This window comes from Thamnophis sirtalis, unplaced genomic scaffold (assembly GCF_051295495.1).
Source record: "Thamnophis sirtalis isolate CommonGarterSnake01/CBP01778 unplaced genomic scaffold, rThaSir2_p1.2 scaffold_2, whole genome shotgun sequence".
Lineage (NCBI taxonomy): Eukaryota > Metazoa > Chordata > Lepidosauria > Squamata > Natricidae > Thamnophis > Thamnophis sirtalis.
In genome coordinates, this window is record NW_028261382.1 from 99,863,185 (window position 1) to 99,883,553 (window position 20,369).

A 20,369-nucleotide genomic window follows, 5' to 3' on the forward strand; every position below is an offset into this window, starting at 1 on the left:
TACTTCTCCCATTCGATTGGCACTGGATCCCATTAATTTATCTCGTTTTACTCTTTACAGCTATCCTGCTGTGAGAGAACGAGTGGCAGGAGCGAGGGGGAGAGTGAAGAGAGGGACCAGCCTAATCTCTACATAGTCACAAGCGAGATTGGCCCACTCTTCCTTGAGCACTGTTGGTCCCTTATGTAACTCTTTAACAAGCGTGGTGGCGCAGTGATTAGAATGCAGGACTGCGGGATACTTCTGCTGACTGCCGGTTGCCCGCAATTTGGCAGGTTGAATCTCACCAGGTTCAAGGTTGACTCAGCTTCCGTCCATTCGAGGTGGGTAAAATGAGGACCCAGATTGTTGGGGGCAAGAGGCTGACTCTGTAGACTGCTTAGAGGGCTGTAAAGCAGCGTGAAGTGGTATATAAGTCTAAGTGCTATTGCTATTTTCCTTCCTTCCTTCCTTCCCTCCTTCCCTGTTACAATTCAATATTGCAAGCTAATTCTGCTCACTGTCAGGAGTTCAATCCTGACTGGCCCAAGGTTGATTCAGCCTTCCAAGGTAGGTGAAGTGAGAACACAGATTGTTGGGGACAAATATGCTGACTCTGTCAACCGCTTAGAGGGGGCTGTAAAGCAGTATACAAGTCTAAGGACTACTGCTATTTTCCTTCCTTCCTTCCTTCCTTCCTTCCTTCCTTCCTTCCTTCCTTCCTTCCTTCCTTCCTTCCTTTCTTCCTTCCCTCCCTCCCTCCCTCCCTCCCTCCTTCCCTGTTACAATCCAATATAGCAGGCTAATTCTGCTGACTGCCAGGAGTTCGATCCTGACTGGCTCAAGGTTGACTCAGCCTTCCAAGGTTGGTGAAGTGAGAACACAAGATTGTTGGGGACAAATATGCTGACTCTGTCAACCGCTTAGAGGGGGCTGTAAAGCAGTATATAAGTCTAAAGGGCTACTGCTATTAGTGGGGAAGATTCCTGCGCACAGGCTACAGCAATAAATCAGTTTAACTGAACCTAATCCGGAGCATCGACTGTCATCCTGTTTGTGCTAAAATGGGACAGAGAGCTTTAAAGCGAGGCTTAAGTATTGAGCCTTATCCTGGCCACCAGAGATCACAAGGGAGAGCAAACGTTCTGAGGTTTATCGTGGAGGAAAGGATAAGCAAAGCAAGGGACTGCGGCCGAGAAAGAAAACAAATAAATAAACCAGACATTGCTTCACACCAAATGTGCCTCAAAGGTTGCTCCTATTAAAAGGGCATGACTAACATGTTGTGCATTAGTCATAGGTTTAACTCACATTCTCTGTGCTTGCAGGAGGAATCTCCCCACCTACTATTCCTCAGAGACCGGGGAGGGGGGGGGGAAGGTTATTTAAGATAAAACCGTCCTTTAAGAAAGTGGGATTAGAAAGCAAAATCGATGGGGTTGATTTATTGCATGTCTTTCTATTTAACTATGATCAATCTTTCGGACGTAAAAACCCACACAGGTAGTCCTAGGCCAGTGTTTCTCAACCTTGGCAACTTGAAGATGTCTGGACTTCAACTCCCAGAATTCCCCAGCCAGCATTCGCTGGCTGGGGAATTCTGGGAGTTGAAGTCCGGACATCTTCAAGTTGCCAAGGTTGAGAAACACTGGCCTAGGCATACAATTGAGCCCAACATTCAGGTTGCTAAGTGAGATTTGTTAAGTGAGTTTTTTCCCTGCCTTACGACTTTTCTCGCCACGTTTGCTAAGTGAATCAATGCAGTTCTTAAATGAGTAAGCAGGTTGTTAAGTGAATCTGGATTCCTCATGGACTTTGCTTGTCAGAAGGTCACAAAAAGGAAACACTGCAACCGTCCTAAATGTGAGTCACTTGTCAAGCATTTTAATGTAAATCAGGTGAAAAATAGTCCTTCCTTCCTTCCTTCCTTCCCATCTCTCCTTCCTATCTCTTTCTCTTTCCTTCCTTCCTTCTCATCTCTCCTTCCTATCTCTTTCTCTTTCCTTCCTTCCTTCTCATCTCTCCTTCCTATCTCTTTCTCTTTCCTTCCTTCCTTCTCATCTCTCCTTCCTATCTCTTTCTCTTTCCTTCCTTCTCATCTCTCCTTCCTATCTTTCTCTTTCCTTCCTTCCTTCTCATCTCTCCTTCCTATCTCTTTCTCTTTCCTTCCTTCCTTCTCATCTCTCCTTCCTATCTCTTTCTCTTTCCTTCCTTCCTTCTCATCTCTCCTTCCTATCTCTTTCTCTTTCCTTCCTTCCTTCCCATCTCTCCTTCCTATCTCTTTCTCTTTCCTTCATTCTCATCTCTCCTTCCTATCTTTCTCTTTCCTTCCTTCCTTCTCATCTCTCCTTCCTATCTCTTTCTCTTTCCTTCCTTCCTTCTCATCTCTCCTTCCTATCTCTTTCTCTTTCCTTCCTTCCTTCCTTCTCATCTCTCCTTCCTATCTCTTTCTCTTTCTCTTTCCTTCCTTCCTTCCCATCTCTCCTTCCTATCTCTTTCTCTTTCCTTCCTTCTCATCTCTCCTTCCTATCTTTCTCTTTCCTTCCTTCCTTCTCATCTCTCCTTCCTATCTCTTTCTCTTTCCTTCCTTCCTTCTCCTCATCTCTCCTTCCTATCTTTCTCTTTCCTTCCTTCCTTCCTTCTCATCTCTCCTTCCTATCTCTTTCCTTCCTTCCTTCCTTCCTTCTCATCTCTCCTTCCTATCTCTTTCCTTCCTTCCTTCCTTCTCATCTCTCCTTCCTATCTTTCTCTTTCCTTCCTTTCTTCCTTCCGCTTAAAATGCTTTTTTAATGCCGCTGTAACTTTGAACGGTCACTAAGCAAAATGTTGTAAGTGGAGGACTCCTGTATATTATTATACAACCGCTAAGAGAAAGCTAAGCCACTTAGCTTAACACAATTCAAACTATTTACAAATCTGGGTATTTTATTTTATTTTTAAAGTCAAAGAGACAGCCATTTAGAAATTTAAATAGTGAAGGTAAAGGTTCCCTTCAAAGATATGTCCTAGTACTTCCCAACTCTAGGGGGCGGTGCTCATCTCCGTTTCAAAGCCGAAGAGCCAGCGCTGTCCGAAGACCTCTCCGTGGTCATGTGACCGGCGTGACTCAACACCAAAGGTGCACAGAATGTTGTTCCCTTCCCACCAAAGGTGGTTCCTATTTTTCTACTTGCATTTTTTTTACGTGCTTTCGAACTGCTAGGTTGGCAGAAGCTGAGACAAGGAACGGGAGCTCACTCCGTTACGCGGCGCTAGGGATTCGAACCGCCCAACTGCCGACCTTTCTGATCGTCTTAGCCAACGCGTCCCCGTGAGAAATTAAAATACGCCCATGTTAAAATTAAAAATTAGAATTTAGGAGTGACCAACTGAAAAATCACAGTGCATTGTCAGTGAAGAATCAGGAAAGAACAAGGTGACCTCTAAAAAAATCAGTATCAATTGTTCTCGTTCTCTCTCTCATACAAACGTTGGCAGACAGGTTTAGCTTATAATTACACAATGTGGTTTATTTGGTTTTCACCCCCTTATCAATCTTCAGAGTTTTTTTTTATTAAGTTGCTTTTTATGCAGACGGCGTTATTCTGAACTGTTACGGTACCCCCCCCTTTTTCATACATTGGACAATACGTGGTAGAGGCAAATATTGAATATTAAAAACTAAAATGGCTCTAAGCAGGCACTTTTCTCCAGAATATTGAAAGCTGCAATCCATTTGAGAAAGAGAAATGGTGAAAATTTCTAGGCGAGTAAAGGGAAATCTTTCTTGGTGGTGCATATATTTAGTTGGCGTAATTTGCTGCTCGCAAAGACTGTGTAAAAACTATAAACGCATTTCCCGAACACCTCAAGATTGAGAAGACAATTACCCTCATCCTGCTGGTTGGTGGGCTTCCAATAGCATCCCAACTCAGTGGTAGGATTCAAATTCTTTTTACTACTGGTTCTGTGGACGTGGCTTGGTGGGCGTGGCATGGCTTGGTGGGTGTGGTTTGGTGGGCATGGCAGGGGAAGGATACTGCAAAATCCCCATTCCCTCCCGATCAGCTGGGACTCGGGAGGCAGAGAATAGATGGGGCCGGGGCCAGAGATGGTATTCCGGCTCTCCGAACTACTCAAAATTTCCGCTACTGGTTCTCCAGAACTGGTCAAAACCTGCCGAATCCTACCTCTGGCCCAATGGGAAGAGTTAAAAATGCTTCTTAAAATTTCTTTTAAAATGTGAATAAATGTAAATAAGACGTTTACAGCAGCGTTTCTCAACCTGGATAGCTTTAAGATGAGTGGACTTCAACTCCCAGAATTCCCCAGGATGAATTCTGGGAGTTGAAGTCCACCCATTGTGAAGTTTTCAGAAACATGGGTTCAGCCCCATCACCTCCTCCTTCTATGCATTGATTTTAGGCAAATGTGGTTGGCATGGAGGGGCTTGGGACTGTAAGGTACAGATAGTCCTCGAGTTACGGCCACAATTGAGCCCGACATTTCTGTGGCTAAGGGAGAATTTGTTAAGCGAGTTGCGACCATTTTTACAACCTTTCTAGGCACAGTTGTTAAGGGGATCACTGCCGTTGTTAAGTTAGTAACTCGGTTGTTAAGTGAATCTGGCTCCGCCCCGGTGGAGTTTGCTGGTCAGCAGGTCGCAAAAGAGGATCAGGTGACCCCCTAGGATGCTGCAGCGGTCGTAACTACGAACCAGTCTCCAAGCGTCTGAATTTCGTTCACATTTTCGTGGGGAGGATGCATAGGTAACCATGGAAAACGGTCGTAAGTCGCTTTTTTCAGGGACGTCGTAACTTGGAACGGTTACTAAAAGAACTGTTCTAAGTTGAGGGCTAATCTGTACTTTTCATCTGTCCCAAAATATTAGAAATATCCCCAGTCAAGTTTTTTCTAAGGACAGGTCTATTTAGGAGGGATTATTTTCCAAGCCCCTGTCATCAGCAACCATCCTGGGCAGCAAAATTCCACCGTAACCATCTGCGGAAACCCAGCGGTGGTTTGATGCAATAGGAAATTCCATCTTTTCTTCTTCTTCTTTTTTGGCCTTATCGGGGAAAGCACTTCTATCTCGAACCGCGCTGGAACCTAGCAATCGAGGGCTGCAAAGCACTGTGTCACGAACACAGGCCTGGAAACTGAAAGTCAATCTCCCCGGGAGAAGCACCCAACCCACACTTCTCTTGTTTACCCAACAGATAACCAGCTTATGAAAATGTCACCACGTATAATTAAGATGAGCAGGGCTTCCAACGGAGACAGAAAGAATAATCAGCAGAAACAGCTTTTATTAGAAACTAGCTGAATATCCGTGCTCGATAAATTGACACTTACAGCTTGGAAATTAAGGAGTACTTATGATCGGCCTCTCCTATCCCCTTCTCTCCCTCAGGCTGGCCCCATTGATCCTCTCTCCTCCAATTCTCTCCCTTAGGCTTGCCCCACAGAGGCCTCTCCTATCTTATCCCCTTCTCTCCCTCAGGCTGACTCCTTAGCATCAGAGCATTTTTCAGGTGGGGAGGGCGAGTAGAATGTCTAAACTCCCAACCCACAGGCTGGATGAATCATGAACTGCCACCCCAAGTGGCAGTTGGAACAGAGTTCTTTTCAGGTGGGGCGGGGGAGTTTCTCTCCCTCAGGCTTGCCCTACAGAAGCCTCTCCTCTCCCCTTCTCTTCCTTAGGACGGCCCCTTTGATCCTCTCCAAACTCCCATCCCACAGGCCGGATGAGTCATGCGCTGGTCACACCCGAGTGGCAGTTGGAACAGATATCTTTTCAGGTGGGGAGGGGGAGTAGAACTCCTTAGCATCAGAGCATGTTAATAATAAGAAATGCTAATGCTCTGGTCGTTTCGAAAAATCCTTTCTAAGAGAGCACCTTAGAAGAAGAGGAACATACATGCCACATTTCAAGTTGTAAGCTTTACGGTTCTGGAAGTTTCATGATCGCGGCATGAGTGGTTTTCACTCTCTCTCTCTGACACACACACGAGAGAGAGGAGAGAGGAGAGAGGAGAGAGGAGAGAGGAGAAAGGAGAGGAGAGAGAGAGAGAGAGAGATGAAGTTTAGAAACTCTTATTCATCCCTGAAAACCTTGCCTGTATCAAGAGAAAGAGAGAAGGGAGGGGGAGAAGGGCCAGGAAGCAGCTTGCACCATTCAAACAAAACAAATCCACAAAGATACAGGGACATTTGTGAAGAGACACAAAACAGATGGACCCGGCTTGTATTTTGGCAGCAGGAGAGTTATTCTCCCTGCGCTATCGAATTATTTCCAAATAAAAGAGAATAATGCGTGTCGTAGAATCAGATCGCAGGATCCAAAGTGGGTCGGTCAACCAAAAGTCGCCAAGGCTGGGAGACCCGGCCTTAAGGAGTCAAAGATGCTCTTTGGTCCCGATCACAGGATGTTCGTTGCCTACTCCAGGTTCTGCTAGAACTGGGATGGCAAACTTACGGCAGGCGTGGCACAGGTGGCACGCAGGGCCCTCTCGGGTGTGTGTGTAAGCCACTGCCCCAGCTCCGCTCTACTGTGCATGCGCGTGAGCCTCCTGCCGGCCAGTTGATTTTCGGGTCTTTGCCGCACATGCACGGGGGCGCTGTGCATGCAGGAGATGCACACACATGCGTGGGGGGTGCAGGGGAGTGCAGTACACCCACATGCAGCCCATTTTTAGGGGTGCATGTGCGGTGCCACCCCCCCGTCCATTTTTGCTCCTAGGAAGCTGCAGGGAGGTTTACTACGCCCAAAACAGGGCACTGGGAGGGGGGAGTTGTGAGCACGTGTGTAGAGGGCGCGGTGCACGCATTGAATTATGGGTGCGGGCGCTTGCCTGTGCTTTCGGCACACGACGACAGAGAGTTTAGCCATCCCTGTGCTAGAATGTGGTTTCTATCATCTATCTATCTATCTATCTATCTATCTATCTATCTATCTATCTATCTATCTATCTATCTATCATCTATCTATCTATCTATCTATCTATCTATCTATCTATCTATCTATCTAATCTATCATCTATCTATCTACCCTATCTACCTACCTACCTACCTACCTATCTATAATCTATCCACACACACATACACTCACAAGCAAAATAATATTTCCAAACAATGAAGAAAGACATTTCTCCTGAAGGTCTGTGAGCTATCCAGTTCCAAGAACTTCACTTCACGGTAAGTCAGATGCTTCACACCAAAGCCAGTGTGGTCTTTGCCACGAACGTCTTCAGCATCTCAAATCGGAAAAGGAACTCTGTGCTATCTTAACGCCTAAGCCTTCTGACTGCAACCAAATCTCCCCTTCAGCTGATCTACCGCAAAGGAGGCCCTTCACCTCACTGCTCAAGTCCTTGCAGGAGACCTGGCCACCCAGCGATAATTCTATATTTTCCTTAAAGCATGCAATCAAGATCGCCCGGGGCTCCAATATATTGCAGGTTTCTGTTAGAAAGTTCTAACAGAAGAAGCTCAGCTTGATAAAACAGCAAAACAACGATGAATCTCTTTATACCTGCGTGGCGGTACCCAGCTTTTACACCTGAGGCATTAGTGGGCCTTGACAATCACGGTGGCATCAAATTTCACTGCATGGATTATTTTATCCCACCATATTAGTCCCTGTCCTGAACTTTGTCCGTTAGATCATTTCTACTCTGTTTCCCCGAAAATAAGCCCTCCCTGGATAATAAGCCCAATCGGGCTTTTGAGGGCATGCACTAAAATAAGCCCCCCCCCCAAAATATTGCAACAGAGCAGGTGCCATGAGGTGACCACGATCGCCGCTTCCTTGTTTCTGAAGAGGCAAATACGGCAAGTTTGGAGCTTGGGTTTCGGTTAAAAACGACAGGATTTGAGGTAAACATCATTAAAACCCCATTTCAATGGGTTTTTTTAATGGCACTTGGTCATTGATTTCGGTAGATCAAATCTAACTCTAAACTGATCTGGAATGGATTCACAGATTTGGATTAAGACCCGGCGGACGGAATATGCCAGGTCTTCAGATGTTGTGCTAAGCCATAAATCATGGTTCAGTAACCATGGCTGAGCTCACACATGGCGCTAAACCAAGACTATGTATGTCTTTTAATGGCTGGCCAAGAAACTTGGTCACTAGACCATCCCCCCTAAGGCAGTGTTTCTCAACCTTGGCGACTTTAAGTCCTGTGGACTTCAACTCCCAGAATCCCCCAGCCAGGTGGCTGGGGGATTCTGGGAGTTGAAGTCCACAGGACTTAAAGTCGCCAAGGTTGAGAAACACTGCTCTAAGGAGTTTTGCTTGTAATTATAGGCAGCAAATAAAACCGTTTGATGCCTATTCAGAATATGAATTTTGAGAGTGTAAGATTGTAGTCTGTAAGGAAATTTTTTTAAGGTTTCATAACAAAACAGCACAAATTAACTCAGGGTTGAAACAAGGAGGCCTGGATGCATTCTAGAATTAAAACTGGATTTTTAAACACAGCTATAGTTAAGGCCACGGACATGGTAACTCAGTGGCTAAGGTGCTGAGCTTGTCGATCAGAAAAGTTGGCAGTTCGGCGGTTCGAATCCCTAGTGAATTCCCGTTAGTTGTCCCAGCTTCTGCCAACCTAGCAGTTCGAAAGCACGTAAAAAATGCAAGTAGAAAAATAGGAGCCACCTTTGGTGGGAAGGGAACAGCGTCCCGTGCGCCTTCGGCATTTAGTCATGCCAGCCACATGACCACGGAGAAGTCTACGGACAGCGCTGGCTCTTGGGCTTTGAAATGGAGATGAGCACTGCCCCCTAGAGTCAGGAACAATTAGCACATATGTGCGAGGGGAACCTTTACCTTAAGGTTAAGGTCAAGCAACTTTCCAAAACCCCAAAGCGGAAAGCTCTGAATATTGTTTCTTGACTGCAAAGCTGAAGTGTGGGCCAGAACATTTATGAAAATTCATCTCTGTAAACCTCGTCCCAACCTAATATTTAAGATGATGTCATAGAAGCATTCTTCTTATATATAAAGACGATGCTAAATGAGGCGGCGCATAGCTTTGAACACACGCAATCTCCGTTCTGGGCAGAGCAATTAAAAGCGGGGTGCAATGTAATGCTCAAACTCTACTCGAGGGGGAATTCGACACTTGAAACGAAGCATAGGAATAGAAAGAAAGGAAATAAAAATCCCTATTTATGAATCCCTTATGTCTAAGGAACCAATGGCCCTAGAAGGAGCATCACGATAAGGAACATCGTGATGGGCAGAGAGTCAACCGAGATGGACTTTCCTTAGGACTACAGAACCAGTTGGAAAACTTTCTCTGCCCGGTCTCCTCTTCCAAAATATTCGGTTCTACCACAAAACCGCGGACGACAAAATCGCGGTCGACGAAAGCGCGTATGTGACGTCATCACAGCGTGACGAAAAAGATCGAAAAAGATCGAAAAATGTAAAAATAAAGCTAAAACCTTCCCCTAACCCCCCCAAACCTAACCCTAAACCTAACCCTTAACCTAACCCTTAACGTAACGAAAAACCTAACGCTAACCCTTAACCTAACGCTAAACATAACGCTAACGCTCTAACCCTAACCCTTAACCTAACCCTAACCCTTAACCTAACCCTTACCTTTATGTGAATCGGCTTGCTGTAATTTAATTTTTATTTCAATTTTTCGATCTTTTTCGTCGCGTTGTGATGACGTCACATATGCGATTTCGTCGACCGCGCTTTTGTGGAACGCGCTTTTGACGGGTCACGAAATATTCAGCTCTAATGGGATTCAGGATTTAGGGACTTGAAATGTAGCAACAGGCTGTAAACCAATTTGTTCATTAGCCTTTATGCCTTGGCTAAAGGCACCGCGGCCACAAATGGCTATTTAAATGCCAGCGCTTCTAAAAGGCTACATCAGCCCCCATTAAACGGAGTGCAAATGCCAGCGAACTGTTCTTTTTGGCCGCAATAAAATGGATCTCTCCTCCAAAGTCAGACCCAACTCAACGCCAATCAGCTTTCTTGGCGTGGTTTTCTGAATGAATGGAGAAAAAGTTATCTATAGCGTTCTCTGAATGTGGTGACGCTGTTGGATTTTCCAGTGTAGTTATTTATTAAACATGCATACCATCACTTTCAATAAATTGACCAGAAATCTACTCCATCTTTGTTTGGCGCATTCATTGGTCTCCACCGAGAATTTTTAAAAACCCACTGGATGTCTCAATTTAAGACGACTCCTTCAATTGTTCTTTCAGTGTTTAACTCACAGCTGTGGTGGGTTGCAGGCGGTACGTCCTGGTATGGGCATACCGGAACCTGCCCGCAGCACCGGGTACCGTTCTGATATGATGCTCCGGAGGGCCCACCTGCCTGCCCAAGCTCCTTACCTGTCCTTTAAAACCTTCGGCGCTTCTGCGCATGCACATGGCACATACAGGACCTGCACAACGCTCCACCGAACGTGTAGGTACGGCATGTGGGCAACACCGGGCCCACTGCCTCACAGCCACCTATTGATCCAGCAAATCATAGGTAGTCCTCAACTTATGACAACCGAGCCCATTTGAGATTTGTTAAAGTGAGTTTTGCCCCATCTCTCTTGCCACCGTTGTTAACTGAATCATTGCAGCAGTTAAGTTAGCAAACCCGGTTGTTAAGTGAATCTGGCTTCCCCTTGCTTGTCAGAAGGTCGCAAAAGGGGATCACATCCCCCCCAGGACGCTGACATAAATACGAATCAATTGCCAAGCGCGTGAACTCTGATCATGTGGCCCTGGGGATTGCTTTAATGGTTGTTAAGTGTGTAAAATGGTCAGACGTCACTTTTTCCCCCCAGCGCCGTTGTTAATGGTCACTCAATGAACTGTCGTAAGTCGAGGACTCCTTGTATACAGACTACACAGCAGGACAGACCAAATTACTCTACCAATGCCGGGTTTCGGAGACAGGGGTTTGCATTCTGCATTCTGCAGTTCGGCTGATCAAATCTCACCGGCTCAAGGCTGACTCAGCCTTCCATCCTTCCTAGGTGGGTAAAATGAGGACCCAGATTGTGGGGGCGATATGCTGACTCTGTAAACCGCTTAGAGAGGGCCGAAAGCCCTATGAAGCGGTATATAAGTCTAACTGCTATTGCTATTGCTATTGAAACCACACCATTAACATGATCAAGATGTGAGTTCTTTTCCACGGTAGTTAACAAGTGGAAGCACAAGGCTGCTTCCACAGCTGTTGCCACGCTTGTCCAAGCCGTTAAAAGGCTGGCTGAGGCAACCCATCCATGCCGTGTACGACAGCCGCACTCCAAATACGTCCCTCCAGGTCAGGTGCCGGGGCCAGGCCTCCGGAGAATTTCCCTGCTTAAGCACTGAAAGAAATCGAAAGTTTGCCAAAAGCTGCCCATCGGGCTCTGCGCTTTAGAAGTGGGCAAAGCAAAGCAATAGCAATAGCAGTAGACTTATATACCGCTTCATAGGCCTTTCAGGCCTCTCTAAGCGGTTTACAGAGTCAGCATATCGCCCCCAACAATCTGGGTCCTCATTTTACCCACCTCGGAAGGATGGAAGGCTGAGTCAACCCTGAGCCGGTGAGATTTGAACCGCTGAACTGCTGATCTAGCAGTAGCCTGCAGTGCTGCATTTAACCACTGCGCCACCTTGGCTCTGGAATTGGGGAATTCCAGGAATTGGGGGGTCTCTTTCCTTCATCTTCCTTTCCAAACCGGCGAACGGCGTTACCAGCTAAAGAAAGACGGACGGGCTGCAAGATTAAGACAGGCCTAGACCAGCCGCCCTCTTTTTTTTGATGCTGGGATGGCAAAAAGAGAGAGAACAAACATTATGCACCCCATTGTATTCTCAGCTACTGGAGGGGTGGGGGGGAAGGCTGCGAGAACAAAGGCCTAGCAGTGGAAAGGTGGATTTGTGCCATCTAAGAGCCGGCAGAAATCAGAAACTGCTGGGAAAATGGGACCATGCTTCTGATTGGCACTTAAAAACTGGCATTCGTTGTGGTTGGTTATATTGCTTGCACCTCCAAAGCTCAGTTTTAAAAGGGCCACATCCTCTTGCCTGGATCGAGATGTATTTTCGAGTTATTTTTTGTTATGAGATTTATTTGTTCATTTATTTTTTCAAAGAGCCAGAAGGCGAGAGAAGAAACGATGGATGGAAACTAATCGAGAGAGAGAATCAACCTGGAATTACGGAGAAACTTCCTAATGAACCCAGTGGGAACAGCTTGCCACCAGAAATTGTGGGCGCTCCATCACTGGAGGTTTTTAAGAAGAGACTGGACAGGCACATGTCTCAAATGGTATCGGGTCTCCTGCTTGGGTGGACTAGAAGACTTCGAAGGTCCCTTCCAGCTAATATTCTGTCTGAATCCTTGGAAAGTTACAGCATTTTTCTACCACTCCCCTTCCAAAGTTATCTCATTCTCCAATGGATTTCTCGAATTTCCTTCCAAAAAAGATCATAGATTTTATTTAATCCTAATTCCAAATCTCTTTGAAGAGCAAGGAAATAATTCCTCATTGTTCTACCTGAGAGGCAGGCCCTGCTAGCAGGCTCATGGCCTCTAAGGCCCCTTTTCCCTTCAAGCAGGTTCATCTCAAGATCATCAATCCTTCGGCCAGGGAAGGAAGCCCCTTTTCAGAACCATCAACCTGTCTTCAAGATGCTTTATCGCCCATCTCGACCCCTGACGGTTCTCACAACTGTTGTTCTCGGGTCTGTTCCTTCATCTGTCTTTTTGGAAGTTGATCCTAAAATACCACCCCCTCAGGATACCATGTCTGATTCCCTCCCTGTCCTTTTTTGGAGGAATTTCAGAAAGCAGCTTCAATGGATAATCTTCTGAAGGACATCTCAGATGACCTTCTTTTGAGGCCGCTCAATATCTCTGGATCTTCCTTTCCCTTCTGATAAGACTTGTTTCCTAGATATGGTCCTCCACTTCTGAAGGACCTGGCACAGCAAGTTTCACTAGAAACCATCCCTGGATGAAGTATCTACACATTGAAGGAAGCTATTTTCCTGTCTATGGAGTTTTTTTCCTGAATAAGGAATCAGAGCAAACAGGAGGCCCCTTGATCTTTGAAGGATGTCTTCCCGAAGACTTTCCTTTTGGTCATCTTCATGCACAAAGTCTCAGAAATATAGTAAGCCGCCACGAGAGAGCATTGTTCCCACTCATCTATACCCTGTGTGAGCATCCTAATTATTTGGAGGTGGGTGTTGTGGCCCGCCAGCGGTCAGTGGAGCTGGCAGCAGATTCGGACAGTGAGGAGGTTGGGGAGGAAGATGGGCCAGTCCTGGAGTCTGGGGAAGGCTCGGACGAGGGCTCTGTGTCGGAGGCAGAGAGTGGGGCTAGAGCCGTATGCCAGTTAACAGCTGCCTTCGGAGTCAGACATCAGTGAGGCAGAGGAACAGCTGGAGCCTGTTCCCGGGGTGCGCATGCGCAGAGTTGCCAGACAAAAAGAAGAGGGGTCAACTTGGGAGTAAGGCCACAGGTGGACAATGAATGGCCCCTCCCATAGGGAATAAAAGAGGAGCAAAAAGGGAGTGGAGTTTGCAGGAGACCATTAGTTCGCTTCATTGGTTTGTGATTCCCCGAGATTCCTTGCCATGTTTTGCAGCTATCGGCCTGTCAGCTCTCCAAGCCAGATAAGGTCTGTGACTGTAAATCCCCCCTTGAAAGATTTTGTTGGGTGTGAATGAGCAGAATTCACAGTCAATTCATAAAAAGGGTTTTTCTCGGGACAAGGAGTTGCTTTATGCTCTCGGGAAGCCTCGGTCAGAACAGTGGGGGAAAGGGGGAAGGGGACCTCCAATTTGGTGAAGACCACCCTCTCTTGAGGTGCAACCCACCCTTTTCCAAAGGAGCCACTTATCAACATGGCCCTCACATCTTCTTTGGTAGCCCTCCATGTTTCCCTTTGAAGCAGCTACTACAGTTTCTCAGAATCTATTTTATTATTTATCTTTTAAGTAAGAAGCGCAGAGGCCACCATTACCTCCACCAGACCGATTAGATACCACAGACTAGGCCTCCTCCGAATCCCATCCGCCGGCCAGTGTCGACTGGCGACTACCCGGAGGAGGGCCTTCTCTGTGGCTGCTCCGACCCTCTGGAACGAACTCCCCGTGGAGATTCGCACCCTCACCACCCTCCAGGCCTTCCGCAAAGCCCTTAAAACCTGGCTGTTCCGACAGGCCTGGGGCTAAAGAGTTTTTGCCCCTATCTCGAATGGTATGATTGTTGCGTGTTTTTAAATTATGTATTGTTTTGTGTTGTTGTTAATTTGTCTGTATCCCCCTTTCCTGGTTTGAGTTGTGAGCCGCCCTGAGTCCCCCTTGGGGGGAAAAGGGCGGCATACAAATGAAATAAACATTCAAACATTAAATAAACATTAAAAAAACAATAATCGTAAGTAGGTTTCCAAAGCAGCTTACAAATGCAGCACCCAGAGATTCAAATGACATTTCAGGTTTCACATCAAGCATCGAAAAGCCACAAACAACCATTTTTAAAGTAGTCGTAGCCACAGTAAGAAAGCAAAGGCGAGCACCGAGAGAGACAGGTGCCTTGGCTGCAACCCCCGAAACAAACGGAGCGACTCTTTTGAGAATCTTCGGCATTGACCAAAATCTCTACCCGTCAATTGCAAAAGGCAATTTGGATCAGCTTACATTCTCATTAAACCACGTTTGCCTATCTCAGCTCCTTGGGAAGGACTCGAAAGGTGGATAAAAACGCCAAACCCAGCCTGAACATCTGGCTGACAAGCCATAATACATCGAAGGTGTACGCTCCCCGAGTCTCAAAAATCCCGCGTGGCTCACAACAACCCAGCCAAGAAACCGACAACCGAACATAAACAAGAAAGAAAGAAAAAGAATAAATGAAGTTTCTCAGGTCTCCTGGAGAGTCGTGATGGGGCTCCGTGTAGATAGGAAAGAAGGCTGGAACGTTTGAATCCCCCACTAGTCCTCTCTCCTGTCTACTCTCCGATGGAGGCCTTTGAATCTACTGCCCAGGAGGGGGAATCTTCCCCAGATGATCTTATCATTGCATCCACAGAGATCTCTGAAAAGATCTGAAGCCACCTCGGTCACCGGCCGGAGGAGACCAACGGCAACACTAAGCATTCTTCTTCCAAAGCCAGCCGGGCTCCACAACACCTTTGGTTTGGGGGGCACCTCTGCACCAAGCAATCTGCATGGGGGGGAGTCCCCCCCTTTCAGAGACCACACCCCCTGGCTGTCCCAAACTTGTCCCCCCCCAAAAAAAAGGCAACTGGATTTCCTTGGCTTTTGACCTTCGGGATAACCTGGATGACCGAGAATCCACACAGACGCCCCCTTCTTCTTTTCTCTCACACCCAGACCCCGAGACCTCCCTCCCCCACCATATTCTTGGGGTGTTGGTGTTCCCTCTACTCTTCCACCTGCACCCCCCTGCCCAGGTGGGCAGCAGAGCCAGGCTGTCTGCAGCATCACTGCAGTCCCAACTTGGAGGGGTGTGTGCCAGAGCATAGCAGGGGAGGGAGCACACCCCACCCCCAAAGCCATGGGGGTGCCCTGCCCGACTCCCTGCTTCCCCCCAATTTAGGGTCCCAAATGTGGGGCAGTCTGGGGGAGGAAGATTGAAAAGCAGGATCACCTCCCAAAGCCATGGGGGTTCCTTTACTGAATCCCTGCTTCCTTCAAAGACCCCCCCCCAATTTAAGGTCCCAAACCATGGGGCAGGGTTGGGGGGAAGCAGAGCAGGATTTCTCCCCCCCCCCACCAAGCCAAGAGGGATTCTCTTCCTGAATCCGTGCTTCCTCCCATCCCCTCAATTTAGGGTCCCAAATGTGGGGCAGGGTTTGGGCAGCGGGACCCTAAATTAGGGAGAAGCAGATTTAAGAGTGGGATCTCCCCCCCCAAACCCATGGGGGTCCCCTTTTTGAATCGTTTCTCCCCAAAGCACCCCCAATTTAGGGTCCCAAATGTAGGGAAGGGTCTGGGGGGGGAGGCAGATTGAAGAACAAGACACCCCCACCCCAAAGCTATGGGGATCCCCTTATGGATTCTCTGATTCCCCCCAGCCCCCCAATTTAGGGTCCCAAATGTGGGGCAGATTGAAGAGCAGGGTCTCCCCCCCTTCCTTACGCAGAGGGAATTCCCCCCCCCCAATTCCCCGCTTCTCACGTTCTGCCCCTTTGGGGGACGCGCGCCCCCTCCCCCCCAGCAGACACGTGTCTCCGGTGCTCCGTTCCCACGACCTTTCTCTGCCCCCTCCCCCCCCCGCCGCGTGCCCCTCTCTGACCTCGCTGCGCGTGATGCGGTGCCGGCCCAGCTTGACCACGGCGAAGTTGCCCTTGCCCAGCGTGCCCTCGATCTCGTAGAAGCCGACGCGCACCGGCACCGAAGCGCCGCGGGGCGGCTGAGGCTGAGCCGGCGAGGAGGAGGAGGACGGCGGCGGCGGCGGCGGAGGCTGCAGGAGCAGCGCGGCGGCGGCCGGAGGAAGCCGGCGGGGCTCGGCCATCACCATGCTGCCCGGGTCGGCTCCCGCGCCTCACCCGCCGCCACCGCCGCCGCCGCCAAGGACGGAGAGCCGCTGAGGGAGCCCGAGGGGAGACACGGGGACGCGCACGCGCGCTCCCTCCCTCCCGGACGCCCCGGCCCCGCCCCTTGCGCGTCACCACGGGCGGAGCGCGTCGCCCCGGCAACCGCCGCCCGCCGCCAATCCGGCCGCTCGGCTCGAAGGGGCGGGGCCGCTCCCGCCAAATAAAAGAGAGCGGGGGGGAGAAAAACACCCAGCGGGAGAGATTCCCATCATGCCCCGCGCGAGCCAGTCCTCAGTCGGGGCTCTGGTCATGAGGGGAAGCGCTTTTCTTTCTTTCTTTCTTTCCTTTCTTTCTCTCTTTCCTTCCCTTTCCTCCCAACTTTTCTTCCTTTCCTTCTTTCTCTCTCTCCCTCCCTCTCTCTCTCCTTCCCTTTCCTCCCATCTTTTCTTTCTTTCCTTCTTTCCTTCCTTCCTCCTTTCTTTCCTTCCTTTTTTCTTTCCTTCCTTCTTTCTTTCCTCCAATCTTTTCTTTCTTCCCTTCCTTTCCTTCTTTCTCTTTCCTTCCCTTTCCTCCCATCTTTTTCCTTCCTTCCTTCTTTCCTTCCTTTCCTTTTTTCTTTCTTCTTTTTCCTTTCTTTCCTTCTTTCCTTCCTTTCCTTCTTTCTCTTTCCTTCCCTTTCCTCCCATCTTTTTCCTTCCTTCCTTCTTTCCTTCCTTTCTTTTCTTTCCTTTTCTTTTTCCTCCTTTCTTTCCTTCTTTCCTTCCTTCTTTCTTCCCTTCCTTCTTCCCCCTTCCCCTCACAGTGGGGGTCCCGATGAGTAGGGGATGGTCTGGGAAAGCCTTCGACCCTGAGAATGTCTCGTGGACAGGCTGCAGCTTCTGCCTTCGTGTTTGGTCCTTGAGCTGCCCCCTCCTTTTTGTTTGGTTTGGATCCACGACACGCGTCCTCTGGACATACGTTCCCACATGCCCGGGCACACCCCCTCCCTTGCATGCGGCTCAGTCGGCTTATGCAACCCGCTGTAGCTTGGGAGAAGCTGATGGTGTTGGTTTGGCCACAAACCAGGGTTTGTTCTTAGCTAGGATAGTTTGAATCAAAAGCAAAGGGGCTGTGCTAAGACCACATGGGATGACACACACACACACACAAATCTCCCCCCTCCTCAAAATCAGACATTCACACTGCAAGATCTGCTAATTGGATTGTAATTACAGGGAGTCCTTGACTTCACAATCATTCGTTTAATTAATAATTTGTTAAATTCTGGTCCAAATGGATCTCTTGGGATCTAAAGAGCCTGTCAATAGGAACTTAATGCAAGCAAAGGAAAGATGGTGCACAAAAGTCTTGAAATTAGGAATTGACTTGCCTGATTTATCTCCATGTGGGAATGTTTTCAAGGTGAATCTGCAAATCCACCTTGCTGAAGACGGATGAATGAATCTAGAGATTCTCAGTCATCCAGGTCGTAGCTGTCCCAAAGGGGCTTTTGCAAAAGGCAACTGAATAACAGATTAAACAGATTTGGAAGGGATCTTGTAGGTCACTTAGTCCAACCCGTCACCCAAGCAGGAGACCCTACACCATTTCTGACAAAAGAGGGCAGCCCAGTCTCTTCTTGAAAGCCTCCAGGGGTGAAGCTCTCACAACTTCCGAAGGCAACTTCTGTTCCATTGGGTGGATTTGTTCTCTCCAGACTTTTTCAAAGCAGCAACTGGATATTCCAGTTTTCCTTTGAACACCTTTCACTTCTCATGTGAGAACCGTCTTCAAAGAAGACACTTTGGGATAGAATAAATTGAATTTGCATCTTGCATAGACGCAACTGTTAACTTCAATGGGATTACAAATGAATATTCATAGTGTGTAATTTTAGGATAGGAGTGAGCTGAGTTCAGGGGAAGGGTTACAGTGGTTTAGTTATGGTTCTTCAATCGCTAAATCGGGCCCGACTCTTTGCAACCCTGTGGACCACAGCACATTAGCCTCCCTGTCTTCCAGAATTTTCCCAAATTCATGTCCATTGCGTTGATGACACTATCTAACCATCTCATACTCTGGAGCCCCATTCTTTGGCCTTTCACCTTTCCCACATCATCCAAGGAGTCCTCTCTTCTCATCTGGTGGCCATAAATATCTGAGCTTCAGCTTCATTTAGAATAGAAATAGAAAGAATAGAATAAGAATATACAATAGAATAGAATATACAATAGAATAGAATATACAATACAATAGAATATACAATAGAATATACAATAGAATATACAATAGAATAGAATATACAATAGAATATACAATAGAATATACAATAGAATATACAATAGAATATACAATAGAATACACAATAGAATATACAATAGAATAGAATATACAATAGAATAAGAATTAAATAGAATAGAATAGAATTAATTGAATTCTTTATTGGCCAAGTGTGGTTTGGTGCAGATGCTCTCAGAGTACATAAAGAAAAATAAAACACAATACATTCATCAAGAGTCATAAGATACAAGACTTAAGTTATACTCATAGATTACTAATAAGCAATCAAATCATACCAGGAAGCAAAACAATATAAATTGTAAAGTACAAGAAGCATCATTATAGCCATAAGTGGGAAGAGGTAGGTATATTAGGAAGGATGAAAAGAATAATAGTAATAGTCTTAGTAAATTAGTTGTTTAGCAGAGTAGAACCGGCATTCCTTTAGTTTATGAGACTCTCCTGGGTTAGGGGAAGTCCCAGAATCATCCCACAAGACCCTCCGCTACAGCAAAAGGTTTGGAAATAGTTTCAGGATCTTTGGGATCATTCTGGGACTTTCCCTAACACAGGCAATAAAATAAATAAATAAATAAATAAGTTTGAGTGTAAAAATTCCTAGGTTAAAATTCCCCTTCCCAAGCCATGACCTTTGTTATTTCCACATTATACACTCATATTTAGAGAATATGCTTTGGTGACGGGCCCGTGTGGTGGTTTGCTAGATGGATATGGGCTTCATTCCCAGGACCATGGCCTTGAGATGTCTCCGGACGTCTTGACTATCATTTTTTGGTTTCCCCATGTCTTGCTTGCTGCTATGGAAGCTGGCAGTATGCTACCATTCCTGCAGAAGACAAACAGCTCGTTAAAATCATGTGCCATGGATCCTAACCAAAGACCTCTTTTGCAGATATGGTAAATGAGAGCCATGGGTTCCACTTTTGACTCCTCATGACTTTATTCAGTTTTCGGTCACTTATGGTACCATTTATGCAATAACTTCAGCAACTCTTGAGCTGTCACAGATGACTGTAACATCTGTTGCTTGTTCTTGTTAGGCACCTATATCAGTGTTTCTCAACCTTGGCGACTTTAAGTCCTGTGGACTTCAACTCCCAGAATCCCCCAGCCAGCACAGCATTCGCTGGCTGGGGAATTCTGGGAGTTGAAGTCCAGACATCTTCCAGTTGCCAAGGTTGAAAAACACTGCTGTAATAGACTCAACAAAAATTACCTCAGAGCGGGGTGGAGGGAGGGAGGGGCACACACAACAAAAAAAAATGTACTTCAATGTCTTAATGATTGACAAATGATGACATATTTGTTGTTTTTTTTAAAGAAAAATAAAAAAGTTCTGTTTAAAAAAAAAAAATTACCTCAGAGCATAGAAGGCAACATCACAGCCGAAGGCTAACAGAGCTTGGGAATGCCGTCTTGTTCCTTCTCTTGTTTCTTCCTCTCCTGTCCCCAGCAAAGGATACGTCTTTCCAAGAACAAGACAACTGGCAGCAGGATTTCACTTCTTCCTCACCTCAGTTTACGAAGCCGGAAACCTATATAATCTTTTGCTTCCAAACTAGCATTAAAATGGGCTGCTGACGTTTTCTT

General features: G+C 47.0%; 1 protein-coding gene across 1 annotated transcript in view; it reads right to left on the reverse strand.

Moving 5' to 3' along the window:
• The window catches only part of SIK2 (salt inducible kinase 2), a 60,813-nt gene extending 44,227 nt beyond the window's left edge, over window positions 1-16,586 (reverse strand). The window contains 1 exon segment of the mRNA XM_087706527.1: window positions 16,259-16,586. Coding sequence (XP_087562653.1) covers window positions 16,259-16,483 — 225 coding nt within the window. The 5' untranslated portion in view covers window positions 16,484-16,586.
• Window positions 16,587-20,369: the final 3,783 nt, after the last annotated feature.